Source organism: Oncorhynchus gorbuscha, linkage group LG16, assembly GCF_021184085.1.
Source record: "Oncorhynchus gorbuscha isolate QuinsamMale2020 ecotype Even-year linkage group LG16, OgorEven_v1.0, whole genome shotgun sequence".
NCBI classification, from domain to species: domain Eukaryota; kingdom Metazoa; phylum Chordata; class Actinopteri; order Salmoniformes; family Salmonidae; genus Oncorhynchus; species Oncorhynchus gorbuscha.
Window position 1 is genome coordinate 84,435,516 of NC_060188.1, and position 16,445 is coordinate 84,451,960.

Here is a 16,445-nt window from a genome sequence, read left to right on the forward strand (position 1 = left end):
CTGTATATAATCAATCTTTTGGATTTTTTTATCGTAAATCTTCAATGATATTCCAACCGGACAATTCCGTTGTCATTAGAAAGGAAAGGGAACTGAGCTTGCGCTCACGGCCGCACACGATAAACAACTCATGGCTTTCAGCTGAGCCACTTACTGTGAATGGTCTTGTTCTCTCCCCTTTCACAATAGAAGCCTGAAACAACTTTCTAAAGACTGTTGACATCCAGTGGAAGCCTTAGGAAGTGCAATCTGACCCCATTGACACTGGATATTGGATAGGCAATCACTTGAAAAACTACAAAAAGATTTCCCACTTCCTGGTTGGATTTTTCTCAGGTTTTCGCCTTGCCATATGAGGTCTGTCATACTCACAGACTAATTTGAACAATTTTAGAAACTTCAGAGTGTTTTCTATCCAAAACAACCAACTATATTAACAGGCAGTTTACTTTGGGCACACTTTTCATCCAGAGGTGAAAATACTGCCCCCTACCCAAGAGAGGTTAATGCGTTTGAGCCAATCAGTAGGGGTGGTATGCAGAAGATAGCCCTATTTGGTAAAAGACCAAGTCCATATTCTGACAAGAACAGCTCAAATAAGCAAAAAGAAATGAAAGTCCATCATTACTTTAAGACATGAAGGTAAGTCAGTCTGGAAAATTTCAAGAACTTTGAAAGTTTCTTCAAGTGCATTCACAAAAACCATCAAGAAAGGAAGACCCAGAGTTACCTCTGCTGCAAAGGATAAGTTCATTAGTTACCAGCCAAATAAATGCTTCACGGAGTTTAAGTAACGGACACATCTCAACATCAACTGTTCAGAGGAGACTACGTGAATCAGGCCTTCATGGTCGAATTGCTGCAAAGAAACCACTACTAAAGGACACCAATAAGAAGAAGAACCTTGCATGGGCCAAGAAACACGAGCAATGGACATTTGACCGGTGGAAATCTGTCCTTTGGTCTGATGAGTCCAAATTTAATATTTTTGGTTCCAACTGCTGTGTCTTTGTGAGATGCAGAGTAGGTGAATGGATGATCTCCGTATGTGTGGTTCCCACCGTGAAGCATGGAGGAGGAGGTGTGATGGTGTGGGGGTGCTTTGCTGGTGACACTGTCTGTGATTTATTTAGAATTCAAGGCACACTTAACCAGCATGGTTTCCACTGCATTCTGCAGTGATACGTCATCCCATCTGGTTTGTGCTATCATTTGTTTTTCAACAGGACAATGACCCAACACACACCCAGGCTGTGTAAGGGCTATTTGACCAAGAAGGAGAGTGATGGAGAGCTGCATCAGATTACCTGGCCTCCACAATCACCCGACCTCAACCCAATTGAAATGGTTTGGGATGAGTTGGACTGCAGAGTAAAGGAAAAGCAGCCAACAAGTGCTCAGCATATGTCGGAACTCCTTTCAAGATAGTTGGAAAAGCATTCCTCATGAAGCTGGTTGAGCGAATGCCAAGAGTGTGCAAAGCTGTCATCAAGGCAAAGGGTGGCAACTTTGAAGAACCTCAAATATAAAATATATTTTGATTTGTTTAACACCTTTTTGGTTACTACATGATTCCATATGTGTTAATTATTAATTATTCTACAATGTAGAAAATAGTAAACATAAAGAAAAACCCTTGAAATGAGTAGGTGTGTCCAAACTTTGACTGGTACTGTACTTTCATAAATCGTTTCAACTGGTACCGGGGACCTTCTTGTGAGGCCTGTGGACATAATAGAGCAAAACATGTACGTGTTCGGAGAGTCTCACCTTTCCACAGACGGGTCATATTTGTGTGTAGCCCCAACTGTTCGGAAACTACCGACAGAAGTTGGCAGATCGGCTGTACCGACTTCAGACGAGTCCCAAGACGCTTGTGTGGGTCGTAGAGCAAAACATGATAGTTTCTAGGCCAAACCATTCGGACGCTACAGACGATTTTGTGAGAAGACCGATTTTCTGGATGTGTCATGGTCTGATAAACACCGCTCTAGCTCTCTCACCTTTCACTGCAGATGCGGAAGTGGATCTAATGCAAAAAAAACATACATCTCTTGTGTAAATTGACAGATTTTTATGGGGATTTTTATATTACGCTATTTAGATTTCAACGGGCACATCGACCTTAAGGGTTTTAAGTACCCCCTCATGTGCATTATAACAGTAGGCTTATGGTCTCATGAGTCTTCTCAAGTACCCCCTGTGGATAGGCCAAGTACCCCTAATTGGGAACCACTGACCTACAGTATGTCATGACGGTTGGTTGGTGTCTGATCCCACCACTGAGAGTGATGTCCTGGTGGACAGATTAAGGTACTTCAAAAATACCAGAAGAGGAAATCCGTGCACTCTTATAGACTGAATGTTCAAAATACCAGATTCTTAACTTGGAACCAAAAAAAATGGATTGTCTTGGAACAATGCTACACTCTTATATTTGAAGTCACAAGGATGTAAATGTTACACTGTGGGCTCATACATTTGAACAGCAAAATAACTCAATTGGACGCAAATCCAGCAACAACAGGTCAAGAGGGACAGCTCAGGAATTCCAACTATTTGATCAAAGTTGTGGCAAACTCTCAACTCTAAGCCTTTGCTAAATTATTTTTCATGACAGAGGTTCAAATGTTGCCAAACAACCAGTGAAACAGTTCCCTAACCACTCCCAAAATAGAGCCAATTACATCATTTTCTTATAAACCCTGTTCCTCAGAATCATGAGGCTAAAACATACTGACATGACTTTTTTTGCCAGTTTCTCAAGTTCCTACCATCTCTGTTATTACACATATCTGTTACTACAGTTTTATTGTGTTATATACACACAACAACTCACCCTTAGAATCCTGTTGGCTGTGATGACTGGGGCCTCGTCGTTGACAGGCGTCACATGGATGAACACCATGCAGGGCTGGCTGTGCTTTCTGGTGTCTGTGTCGTTGGCGATAATGGTGAAGTTATCTGACAGTGTATCACTTCCATCGTGGACATAATAAATGTGCCCTGAATCCACCTGAAATCCCAGAAGTGACCCGGAGGTTAGGAAATCTATCTGTCCAGTATAATTCCATCTGCACAGTAATAGACACTCTTTTTAAAACCCTACCGGTAGAAGATGTTCCACCTAAAGAAGATAAAAACATAGATGACCTTGGACCTTTTACTAACCTGTTTGCGTGTGAAGAAGGGAATAGATAGTCCAGGAATGCGTGCGTGTTCAATATGACCATGGCTTGGCGGCTCAGATACATGATAGAAGAAGTCAACCTGAGAGAAGTGTCTGTTGGTGACCTGTAGGACCTCCTTGGTCAGGGCCGTGGATGACCCTTCTTCCAAGGTCACGTTGAAGACATTGAGAGGGATGTGGATTGGGATGATGTCCACGGAGACCCTGACGGAATAGAATAGAATGAGATGCTTATTGTCCATTTGGTTAGAATGGAAACTAATCTTCTGCCTTTTACCCCAACACACACACACACACACATCGAGGCACAGTGTCAGCCGCAGTGCCTGGTGCCTGGATGGAGAGTAATTCACATTTTTGGTTTGAACAAGCAACCTCCCCGCTTCTGTTCTGCCTGACATCTACCTATCTGGTGTCAGGAACCTCTGGTCAGCCTGTCATCTACCTACCTGATGTCAGGAACCTCTGGTCAGCCTGTCATCTACCTACCTGATGTCAGGAACCTCTGGTCAGCCTGTCATCTACCTACCTGATGTCAGGAACCTCTGGTCAGCCTGTCATCTACCTACCTGATGTCAGGAACCTCTGGTCAGCCTGTCATCTACCTACCTGATGTCAGGAACCTCTGGTCAGCCTGTCATCTACCTACCTGATGTCAGGAACCTCTGGTCAGCCTGTCATCTACCTACCTGATGTCAGGAACCTCTGGTCAGCCTGTCATCTACCTATCTGGTGTCAGGAACCTCTGGTCAGCCTGTCATCTACCTATCTGGTGTCATGAACTTCTGGTCAGCCTGTCATCTACTTACCTGATGTCAGGAACCTCTGGTCAGCCTGTCATCTACCTACCTGATGTCATGAACCTCTGGTCAGCCTGTCATCTACCTATCTGGTGTCATGAACCTCTGGTCAGCCTGTCATCTACCTATCTGGTGTCATGAACCTCTGGTCAGCCTGTCATCTACCTACCTGGTGTCATGAACCTCTGGTCAGCCTGTCATCTACCTATCTGGTGTCATGAACCTCTGGTCAGCCTGTCATCTACCTATCTGATGTCATGAACCTCTGGTCAGCCTGTCATCTACCTATCTGGTGTCATGAACTTCTGGTCAGCCTGTCATCTACCTACCTGATGTCAGGAACCTCTGGTCAGCCTGTCATCTACCTATCTGGTGTCATGAACCTCTGGTCAGCCTGTCATCTACCTACCTGATGTCATGAACTTCTGGTCAGCCTATCATCTACTTACCTGATGTCATGGACCACTGTGATGCCGTTGGAGGCGTCCAGAAGGAAGGAGTCGTGGGTCTGGTCTGAATCCACCTGGAGGTACTGGATGTGTCCCATGTTGACATCCTCCTGGGAGAAGGAGTGGGTGGTCTCCTCTCTAGTACCCTGGTAGGGATCGTCCTCTCCCTGGGTTGACCTACGGAGGAACCCGTGGGATGGAGCCGTCTTCACCTTGTACACTATCTCAGAGGGGAGGCTGTCCTTATGGATCACCTGAAAACAGAGGTGAGATGAAAGATGTGACATCACATGAGATTAGACTATTTGTTGGTATTTGAGAAGTGTGGTGTTTTACAAGACAAAAAAAGTAACGTGTAAATGTGTCTATGTTTGTAAATTCATTATAGTATTATTCCTAAGCATAAATCACCCCAGTAAGTTAATGGAATCTGTTCTTGTGTCCCTTATAACTAAAACTTGTGACGATAGCCCATGGTTCTTAACTTCTTAACAGAAAAACTGCCCTGTAATAAGGAACTTCAATGTAGTATCTCACCTCCAGGTCTCCTCTGTTTATCTTGACAGACTTGCCCTCCTCCACCACTACAATGTGGTTGTAGAGTACAGTGGGGGGCTGCTGGTGGCTCTCCAGGTACACTCTCACCCCAACGCTGGCATCCAGACGCACCTCTTTAACGCTCACCGTGAAGTTGAAGGAGTCAGCCAGGTTCATGCTGTCATCATGGCGATACTGAACGCTGCCCACCTTCAGATCATGCTGAGTGAAACGATCCACCTTCAAATTGAATTGAATCAATTGAATTGAATAATACTAAACCGGATTGCCTTTGAATTGAATTGAACTTTTATTGATGCCCTAGGTCAAATTAAATTAACAACATCACAACACACAACATGCACATTACAAACAATACAATGCTGGTGCTATTTCAATGATTTTACCTTAACGTTGTTGTGGAACAGATGCCCGTGTCTCGGCGGGAGGAAGACCTGGCAGACCACCTCCTCATCGTCTCGGACATCCAGGTTTGTAAACACACTGAAGTTGGCCGAACCCAAGATGGCCACATGGCCTTTCTGGACCAGCAGGCCTGTGTTGTTCTCCACCTGGATGTAGGGGTCCTGGGCAATGACCTCCAACAGTGTGGATGTGTAGTGTTTCCCATCTGACACGAATAGGACGAAGCGTCCAAAGCTGACCTATGGAGTGACATCTTTAATATTCGTAACTGTAACAAAGCATTATTTAAAACTGTGTGTGTATTTTGTGTGTAATAAAAGTCACTGATTTCACTCCATACTGACCCCCGTGTGGATGAACAGCACCCTCCTCTGCTGCAGGTCCTCCTGGCTGAACTGGTACAACTTGTGGCCTGTGTCGTTTACTAGGACCAGGTCGCCCATGGGGATTCCCCGTCTAGTGTAGACCAGCTGACTGTCATCAAAGTCTGAGTCAGCGTCGTGGTAACGCAGGTCGTCTAACGTCAGCAGCCTCTGCCTGCCCCTGGCCACGTGGAAAACTTTGTCGACAACGCGGACCGGTTTCTCGTCATTGACAAGGGCAATCGAGATGTTGAAGATGTCATCAATGGTGTGAGTGTTTTCTTTTTTGGAGTGTGTGCGTTTGTGATTGTGTGCTTTGGTGTGTTTGTCGACGGTGGTGTGGAAAGTGAATGCGTCTTCCATGGTTTCACTGCCATCGTGCACATACATGATGCGGTCCTCTACAATGTCCTGATTGGTGAAAGCCGTGATGTTATCGTTAATAGACGTAGAATTAGAGAGATTGATCCTCTTTAACTTGCCATGTTTAGGACTGCTGGTGAGTGTATAAAGTGCTGCTTTGACCCCGACTGTTTCAGCAAACAGCAAATCCTTGGTGATTACCTTGCTTTCTCCTTCCAGGATGGACAGTCCTTTGTTTGTTAGGATCAGGCTATGAACATCTGCCTTGATGTTGATTCTGAAATCGTAACCCCCTGAATGTGCGTGTTTGGAGACTACCTGGAAACGAAACGAGTCCCTTGTGTCCTCATGAGGCCTACCAGTTACCTCATATTTCACCATGTGGTCAGATATATTCTTCTGGCTAAATGTTGAGTTTTTCATTAAGACTTTGTCTTTGAACACGAGCTGTCCTTTCTTTGGCAGGGATAGCATTCTGAAGTGAAGTTCACTGTCATGGAGCTTCATGCCCTTGGAGACAACACAGAGCTCCTCATTGCTAAGGACTTTCCTCACACCGCTGACCTCCATCTTACTCCTGGTAACCTTGAAGTGGATCCACCGCACCGTGATGTGGAAAACCAGCTCATCAGTCACTGCTGAGCCCACACTGACCCTGCATTTGAACTGATCTGTGACATTGCTTGTCCTGATCTCCTGGAAGGTGTTGAGGTACCTGAATAGAATCGAAAATAAAATATTTATTGTCCATTAAATGATTTAATCAAATGTAAATATTTCCTTCAACTCGTGGTGTTAAAACAATGGACAATTGCACACAAGCACAGATCAAACAACACAGCTAGGTACCTGATGCGCTCTTTCTCCAGAAGCTTCTGTGAGAAGACAAAGGTGGGCTTCCACTCTCCGCTGGAGTGCAGCCGCTGCAGCTCGCCATATCGAGGTGCCTCCACCACGTCATAGCGAATGTCAAAGCCCTGCTTCACAACGTTTACCTGCATAGCTAGGTGTTGGCTGCTGATGACAGCAGCCCCACCCTGGTCCACCTCCACCCCTGTGTTGTTGGCCACCTTGTGCTCAAGCTGGACAGCCATGATCCTTAGTACTACTGTGTTGCTCACCTTGTCCCCATCACTGACCCTCACAGCCATCCGGGAGTTCCTCACCAGCCCTCCCATGTGCACATAGCTGACCTTCCCCTCCTCCAGGTCGGGTTGAGAGAAGGTGGTGATGGCCGTCCCTGGGTGGTCCTGCTTCTCCAATAAGCCTGCTTCAGAATTATGGTTCCCCAGTACGGTGAACACTAGGTCTGTGGAGTTGCTGTCCAGGTCGGTGGCTCTGAGAACATCCGTGTTAAGGTGGCGTTTGGAGTTCTCTAGGAGGATGAAGAGACTTCCCTCAGGGAGGCTGAGCTCGGGAGCGTCATTGACGGGAGTGACGCTGATGTTGAAGCGGTGTAGTTTGTTTCCCTTGAGGTAAAAAGGGATCTCCTTCTTGCTGTTGGTAAAGACAGAGAACATGAAGAAGTCTTGAGGGTCTTCTGAGCCTCCATGGACGTAGATCACTCTACCGTGCCACAGGTCCAGCATGCTGAAGGTCCAATCCTCGTTTTGGTCTGAATGATCCACATCAAGCCTCAGCTGGCCATGCACAGGCTGCTCTTCAATACGGAACATAATCTGAGACTGACGGATTCCAAGCTTCCGGAACTCTAGGTTCACCTTGATGTGCTTAGATTCTAACAGAGCCCTTCCACCTTCTGGAACCACTAAGTCTTTCAGAACCAGAAAGTTCTGACCCGGCCTCTTCCTGTCCCTGTCTGATCCATTATGTTGGACTAGTGGCAAGGTGACAGAGAGGACAGCCATGGGGCTCACGGTGGTGATTGCTTCTGGAAGCTTCTCTAATTCACAGCCGACAGATATGTCTTTGGTGACTACAGCGTGGGGAAGTCCCATACTCTGCGCATTGACCCGGATGTCTCTCAGACAGCCTTTGAAGGATCCTCCACCGGCCAGCCGCTTCCCATTGAAAGACAGTAGGCCGGCCTTCCTGGCTTCTAAACGTGATCTGTCATCCACACCGCCCATGTAGAGAGGGCCTCGGAGCTGCAAGGACTTGGAATGAGCCCCTAGGCTGTGGTTGACTATCTCCTCACCTAGAAAGATACAATTCATTGGGATCACTTTATTTGAATAGTCTCAAATAGATGCTTTTTAGATGTTCAGTAGATGTTCAACAAACTGTCAACAACATTCCAACTACAGTACTGTAACTATTCAGTAACCCAGGCCCTAATTTTACAACTCAACAAAATACAATTCCAGTCACACAAGTGTATACACTGAATTTAAAATCAACAATGACAACACAAAACTACTTGTTTCCATCGTGGTCCATACAGGTTGTCCTTACCTACAGTCAGCTGCAGGCTGTGAGGAAGCAAGTGTAGTTTCACCCGGTGCCATTTCTGGTTGTTGATGTACGTGAGGGAGTGCAGCTCCGTCCTAGTCCCACCGTTACCAACGACAACCACCAAAGTCCCCTCTTGGATCTCCATGGCAATAAAGTCACTCTGGTGGGCAGAGCTGTACAGGACAATCCCCTCTTCAGAGGAGGTATGTACCTCACACTCCAACACCCCCTCCTGAGGGACGTCCCACGGGGGCAGGGACATGTATGCCCTGGAACTGAAGAAGCTGATGGGGTCGTCTTCGCCTGCAGAAAACTGAGAACTGCAGCCCAGAGACACCTCATGGACACTCTTATATCCCGAATAGGGCCGCAGGCTGGACAGCAAGTTGTGCTGGTTGAAGAGCACCTCGTCAACACAGCCGCGGAAGCCTAGGAGGAGGAGGAGGAAGAGGAGGAGGAGCAGGAGGAAGAGAAGAAGAATACTTTATAGTCATTGATTATAACTTAAATCTAATATTTTTATTTTAACCCAACCTGTGGCATCGTCACTATGGAGGTAGGGTTTGTCCAGGCCAACCGTCCCACCAACGAACAGCCCATCATGGACACTGAGGTCCAGGTCTGGCCCGGGGATCCTGACGCTGGTGTGAGAGTGGCGGTCCACCGACAGAGTGACGTTGTGCTGGTCGTGTTGGAGCTCCACAGAGTGCCAGGCCAAGTCGTTCAGATGAACCCCCTTCTCAGAGCGGAGGGTACGCTCACCTGATCCCAAATCCAACTGAACCTGAGCGAAAGAAAGAATGATAAAGGAGAGATAAAGGAGAGATGAAGGAGGGATAAAGGAGAGATGAAGGAGGGATAAATGAGAGATGAAGGAGGGATCAATGAGAGATGAAGGTGTGATAAAGGATAGATGAAGGAGAGATGAAGGAGGGATAAAGGAGAGATGAAGGAGAGATGAAGGAGAGATGAAGGAGGGATAAAGTAGAGATGAAGGAGGGATCAATGAGAGATGAAGATGTGATAAAGGAGAGATGAAGGAGGGATAAAGTAGAGATGAAGGAGGGATAAAGGAGAGATGAAGGAGGGATCAAGGAGAGATGAAGGTGTGATAAAGGAGAGACAAAGGAGAGATGAAGGAGGGATGAAGGAGAGATGAAGGAGGGATAAAGGAGAGATGAAGGTGTGATAAAGGAGAGATGAAGGAAAGATTAAGGAGAGATGAAGGAGGGGTAAATGAGAGATGAAGGTATCAAGAAATGTTTTTTTTATTAACAAAAGACTAATTGGTGGTTATTTTGTAAGAACATTACAGATTTGTTACAAAAATGATCAAACAATAGAAGGGTTCAGGAAAGTAGCACATCAAGGTTGTTCTCCTCCGCATATTTCTGTCTGACATAGCATAAGTAGAGGTCATTCACAAGCAGGATGCCAGGTTGAATCCATTCCACCACATTTACAGCCACACATCAACTATAACCTTACATGCTGCAGCAGATACTAACATTTAACCGACTGTGGTCTCTTTCAGAAAATTCATGAATGAACTTGTCAGGGACTGTGGTAAATCCTGAAACTCACGGTGGTCTTTTTTTCTATGAAAGCAATAGGAACATAGCCTTCCTCTGGGTTTAACCTTTGGCCATTCTGAGGATAATAACTGCCTATATACACTACATGGCCAGAAGTATGTGGACACCTGCTGGTCAAACATTTAATTCCAAAATGATGGGAATTAATATGGAGTTAGTCCCCCCTTTGCTGCTATAAAAGCTTCCACTCTTCTGGGAAGACTTTCCACTAGATGTTGGAACATTGCTGCGGGGACTTGCTTCCATTCAGCCACAAGAGCATTAGTGAGGTCAGGCACTGATGTTGGGCCTGGCTTGTAGTCGGCACTCCAATTCATCCCAAAGGTCTCCGATGGGGTTGAGGTCAGGGCTCTGTGCAAGCCAGTCAAGTTATTCCACACTGATCCCTTCACTGGAACTAAGGGGCCTATAGCCCAAACCATGAAAAAACAGCCCCAGACCATTATTCCTCTGATTCACTCTAGATAACGCGTTTCCACTGCTCCAGAGTCCAATGGCGACGAGCTTTAAACCACTCCAGCCGACGCTTGGCATTACACATGGTGATTTTAGAAGCTGTTCTGCTATGGAAACCCATTTCATGAAGCTCCCAACGTACAGTTCTTATGCTGACGTTGCTTCCAGAGGCAGTTTGGAACTCGGTAGTGAGTTTTGCAACCGAGGACAGACGATTTTAAACGTGGTGCACTTCAGCACTCGGTGGTCCTGTTCTGTGAGCTTGTGTGGCCTACCACTTCGCGGCTAAACCGTTGTTGCTCCTAGACGCTTTCACTTCACAATAACAGCACTTCCAGTTGACTGGGGCAGCTCTAGCAGGGCAGAAATGCTATGACGGTGCCACTTCAGTAAGGCAATTCTATTCCCAATGTTTGTGTATGAAGATTGCATGGCTTGGTGCTCGGTTTTATACACCTGTCAACAACGGGTGTGGCTGAAATAGTCATTTGAAGGGGTGTCCACAATCTGTAATCTAGAGAAATTGTTGTTGTGGCTTGTCTGTGCTCCAAAGTAGAAGTGCTAAGAGCAGTACTGAGTTATACGTAATCACAGTGGTCAGAACTGATGTTGTTGTAGTCATCTCTACAGTGACAGTATTTTAAAAATATTTTGGGGGGGTATTTTACCCCAACGGGCTCAGGAGAGGCGGAGGTGGAGTCATGCGTCCTCCGAAACATGACCTGCCTAACCGCACTCCTTAACACTCGCCAGCTTAACCCGGAAGCCAACCACACCAATGTGTCGGAGGAAACTCTGTTCAACTGGCAATTGGGGTCACCCCGCAGGCACCCGGCCCGCCACAAGGTGTCGCTAGAGCACGGTGAGCCAAATAAAATCCCACCAGCCAAACCTTCCCCTAACCCGGACGGCGCTGGGTCGGTTGTGACACAGCCCGGGAAAGAAACCTTGGTCTGTAGTATCGTTGCAGTGCCTTAGACCACTGCACCACTCGGGAGGTGTGACAGTATTTTCTGATCTAGTCTGGACAGTAGATACACTCTTAGAAAGTAGGGTTCCACAAAAGGGGTTCTTCGACTGTCCCCTTTTAGATTCCAGATAAAACCCCTTTGGGGAAAGGGATACCTAGTCATTTGCACAACTGAATGCATTCAACCGAAATGTGTCTTCCACGTTTAACCCAACCCCTCTGAATCAGAGATGTACGGGGGTTGCCTTAATCGAAGTCATCGGCGCATGGGGAGCAGTTGTTACTGGGGGTTAACTGCCTTGCTCAAGGGCAGAACGGCAGACGTTCCTGCTAGGCCACCTGTAGAGCCCTCTATGGAAAGGGTTCTACACAGAACCCAAAAGGGTTCTACCAGGAACCTCTCAGGTTCTAGATGTCACGTTCTGACCTTTATTTCCTTTGTTTTGTCATTATTAAGTATGGTCAGGGCGTGAGTTGGGTGGGCAGTCTATGTTTGTTTTTCTATGTTTTGGGGTATTTCTATGTTTCGGCCTAGTATGGTTCTCAATCAGAGGCAGGTGTCATTAGTTGTCTCTGATTGAGAATCATACTTAGGTTGTGGGTTTCACTGTGTGTTTGTGGGTGATTGTTCCTGTCTCTGTACCAGATAGGACTGTTTAGGTTTTCCATGTTTATTGTTTTGTAGTGTACATTTAAGTATTAAAAGAACCATGGACACTTACCACACCGCATATTGGTCCTCTGATCCTTTTCGCCTCTCCTCTTTAGAAGAGGAGGAGGAAATCCCTGACACTAGATAGCACTTTTTTTCTAAGAGTGTAGTGTGTAAGGTGAGCATTTTTTTAAATGTAACTTTAATTTAAATAGGCAAGTCAGTTAATTAAAACCAGGACAACGTTGGGCCAATTGTGCGCCACTCTATCGGATTCCCAATCACAGCCGGTTGTGATACAGCCTGGATTCAAACCAGGGTGTTTGCAGTGATGCCTCTAGCACTGACATGCTGTGCCTTAGACCGCTGCCCGACCCGGGAGCATTGCTTTGAGCCTATGAAGTAATATGCTAATCTAAGCTACAGCATGTCTGTTTATCTGTAAGGTGTGTTCTCACCTACAATCTCTGAGCTACGGCATGTCTGTTTTATCTGTAAGGTGTGTTCTCACCTGCAGGCGACCAGAGTGCAGCTCAAGCAGGAGGAAGTCTGTCTCCCCGGCAGCCATGAAAAGTAGTCCACTGTGACTTGAAGTGCGGAAGCGCACATGGAGCGACGTTCGGCTGGACAACTCCACAGTCCTCAGCTGGACATATCCATCTCCGTAGAATGAGGCTGTGTACAAACAGCAGATTGAAAAATCATTCTATATGACGTCATCAGATTTAGGAATAATAAGATTTGGTTCAGCTAGGTGCTAATCATGTCACAGCCTGTTGCTGTATTCTGCAGGGTTTATTTCCATACACTGAAGATAAATTCTGTATGTGCCGTTCTGTATTATAGTGGGTTGCACCCCACCCATTCTATTCCAGTGGTGCCAAAGGGCAGCCTATTTTTCATGCTGCAAAACAACGCATTAGGCCTAATCTTCCTCGCTCATTTTCTTTTTAGAGAACCCAACAACAAATGTAGATTATTTGTAGATATTCAGCATTATAATGTAGATATTCAGCCTTTGCTAACTTGCATAATACTAACACACTAACTCTGTCCCTGTCGGATTTTCCCTTTCTTAAAGCACATGGGAATGCTAACAACAATCATTTAGCCTATTGAGGCAGCAAAATGAGGTCTTCCCTTTGTCAGCATCCCATTTAACTTATTGATTTCCCTGCTACAGGGACTAAGTGCTCGCTATTATTGCAAAGTGTCTGTGACCTTTACTGGCTGTATCTGAATTCAATTCATGTAAACTCTCATGCCCTGAGCATTGTTCTAACTGGAAAAATAGGCAGATTGTGCTGCTGTCGGGACATCATTCAGATTCAGAATATCTGGAGCAGTGGCCCAATTGATGGAAGAACCAAAATACCCATGGAAGTGAAGTGAGTGTGTAGAGAATATTTGTGAATGACCTATGATTCCCAGAGTAAAAGGGTCAGGTGAGGCCAAACTAATGGTGTCATTTAGTATTTATCTGATTAGTCCAGACTGAATAGTGTGAGAAAAACACAAGTGGCAAGGTGCCATAATAGTAGTGCATGAGGTCAGGCAGTGCAACTTTCCAAATGCTGACCTAAAACATGTCGTCTACCACATCAGGACTGCTGTTCCTTCAGTAGTTAGTTGCATCATTGGCAGAATCACAGTTGACATCTCACAAAGCAACCCATTATCATTGAATAGACTAGGCCAATTTGGGGAAACACTATATTGGATAGTTCCAAGTCACTTAAACTATAAACCTAAATCTGCTCAGCTATGGAAAAAGCATCAGAAAAAAGCAACTGTTCTGCCTTATTATTTGACCATGCTGGTCATTTATGAACATTTGAACATCTTGGCCATGTTCTGTTATAATCTCCACCCAGCACAGCCAGAAGAGGACTGGCCACCCCACATATGCTCTCTCTAATTCTCTCTTTCTTTCTCTCTCTCGGAGGACCTGAGCCCTAGGACCGTGCCCGATGACTCCTTGCTGTCCCCAGTCCACCTGACTGTGCTGCTGCTCCAGTTTCAACTGTTCTGCCTTATTATTATTCGACCATGCTGGTCATTTATGAACATTTGAACATCTTGGCCATGTTCTGTTATAATCTCCACCCGGCACAGCCAGAAGAGGACTGGCCACCCCACATAGCCTGGTTCCTCTCTAGGTTTCTTCCTAGGTTTTGGCCTTTCTAGGGAGTTTTTCCTAGCCACCGTGCTTCTACACCTGCATTGCTTGCTGTTTGGGGTTTTAGGCAGGGTTTCTGTACAGCACTTTGAGATATCAGCTGATGTACGAAGGGCTATATAAATACATTTGATTTGATCAGATGGTAGAACCATAGCGATACAATGTAATATTATATTTAATTATGTGGTTATAACAATGTAATAAAACTGTAATGCTAGTTTATATATATATTCGCAAATAGCTATAGAAAAAGACATACTGTCAGGAGACTTCTGCTCCAAATACATAGTAGCAGCCTATGTTATCGTGTCACTGGCAGTGTCCTCCTACCAGGTCTTATCGCGTTTATAGATCCTTAACTAATTGGATTAATATTAATCTGGCTGCTATAACACTGCATCACTTTGAATTATAAATCTGCCACCTTCTTCTGTTCTTATAACGACAACATAACAATAATGCTTCATGCAATGTATTATTATAATCGAACAAATAAATGGGATTTTATCTAAACGTCAAAATCCCTGAATGCAAGTCAATCTGCCAATAAAAGAAAATCACATATACAGTAGACTAGTTGGCCTAGATTGCACAATACAAATGAGTCAACATTTAAATAGATGCTAATTATATTATCATACCATAATGTATCATTCGCATGAAAAATGCAAGAGGAAGTTTTCATATGGACAAAGAATTACACAGGTTTTCTGTACTTTACCTCCCAACACTTGTCCGCTGGAGAGAAACATAAGAAGAAGCTTGATGAGAAACAACTCGTTTAATAACATTAGGAAGGTCTCCATAGTTTACTCTTTCATTACTTTCCGTTTAGAGAGAAATCTGGGACCTTTTTAAATGCCATTGTTTTTACTGGCGGTACCGCCATTCACCCCCCTCATTCCCAACTTTGAGTGTAAAGTCCAGTGTGCAGGGTCGTCCTTAATTGCCACAGTCACAAAGTCACAAACCCCGCCTATTTCTTCAATGTATGGTTTTAAAATGTAATTTTAAACCTAACCTTTACCACACTGCTAACCGTATGCCTAACCCTAACCTAAAACTAAAACCCAAAAAAAGCAACAGAAAAATCATGAATCTTTACGATAAAGACAGTTTATACTTTGTGGCTGTGGTAACGAGTGAAAAACAGTTTCCAGTGTACCTGTGCATCCATCACGATATCACGCAAAATAACGTCAGAGGAGGGACGTGAACTATAGCCCCGCCCTGTCAGTTCGCCTAATGGCAAATGTAGGCCTGCAGCTTTGATACATCGACATATTTTTACCAAATAAACCTATAAACCTAACCTTTTCTCCAAATACAATTGTTCTTAGAAAACGATTTTTTAAACTTCAAACACATTGTGCGTTTACCTACATGTTACATGTGTTGACTTATTCATTTATGCTTTGTAATGAAAGGCTCCCTTGTAGAAAGAGACTTGGTCTCAACGGGACTCTCCCCTACTAAAGATTAAATACATAAAATAGTTTGTTAATAGTATATCATATACTGTATATTGTACAATAAGTTTCTTTGGCCTCTCTTAAACATGAGTATTATTATACAAAACACTCAGTCCTCTTTCCATGACAGACTGACCAGGTGAATCAAGGTGAAAGCTATCATCCTTTATTGTTGTCACCTGTTAAATCCACTTCAACCAGTGTAGATGGTACTCTATACTGAATGTACAAAACACTCAGTCCTCTTTCCATGACAGACTGACCAGGTGAATCAAGGTGAAAGCTATCATCCTTTATTGTTGTCACCTGTTAAATCCACTTCAACCAGTGTAGATGAAGGAGAGGAGACATGTTAAAGAAGGATGTTTAAGCCTTGAGACTGTGTGTGCCATTTGTGCCATTCAGAGAGTGAATGGGCAAGACAAAATATTTAAGTGCCTTTGAAATGGGGTATTGTAGGTGCCAGGCGCACCGGTTTGAGTGTGTCAAGAACTGCAACGGTGATGGGTTTTTCACACTCAACAGTTTCCAATGTGTATCAAGAATGGTCCACCACTCAAAGGACATCCAGCCAAC

General features: G+C 44.9%; 1 protein-coding gene across 1 annotated transcript; it reads right to left on the reverse strand.

Moving 5' to 3' along the window:
* Positions 1–1,730: 1,730 nt before the first annotated feature.
* On the reverse strand, positions 1,731–15,360 carry LOC124000653 (chondroitin sulfate proteoglycan 4). Its single transcript, XM_046307202.1, has 12 exons — positions 15,119–15,360; positions 12,727–12,890; positions 9,077–9,326; positions 8,543–8,971; positions 6,977–8,285; positions 5,747–6,842; positions 5,384–5,641; positions 4,977–5,216; positions 4,440–4,693; positions 3,172–3,394; positions 2,840–3,016; positions 1,731–2,029 (listed from the first exon to the last, which is right to left on the reverse strand). The coding sequence occupies exons 1-12, from the start codon at positions 15,201–15,203 to the stop codon at positions 2,000–2,002; spliced, it is 4,515 nt and encodes a 1,504-aa protein (XP_046163158.1). The 5' UTR covers positions 15,204–15,360; the 3' UTR covers positions 1,731–1,999.
* Positions 15,361–16,445: the final 1,085 nt, after the last annotated feature.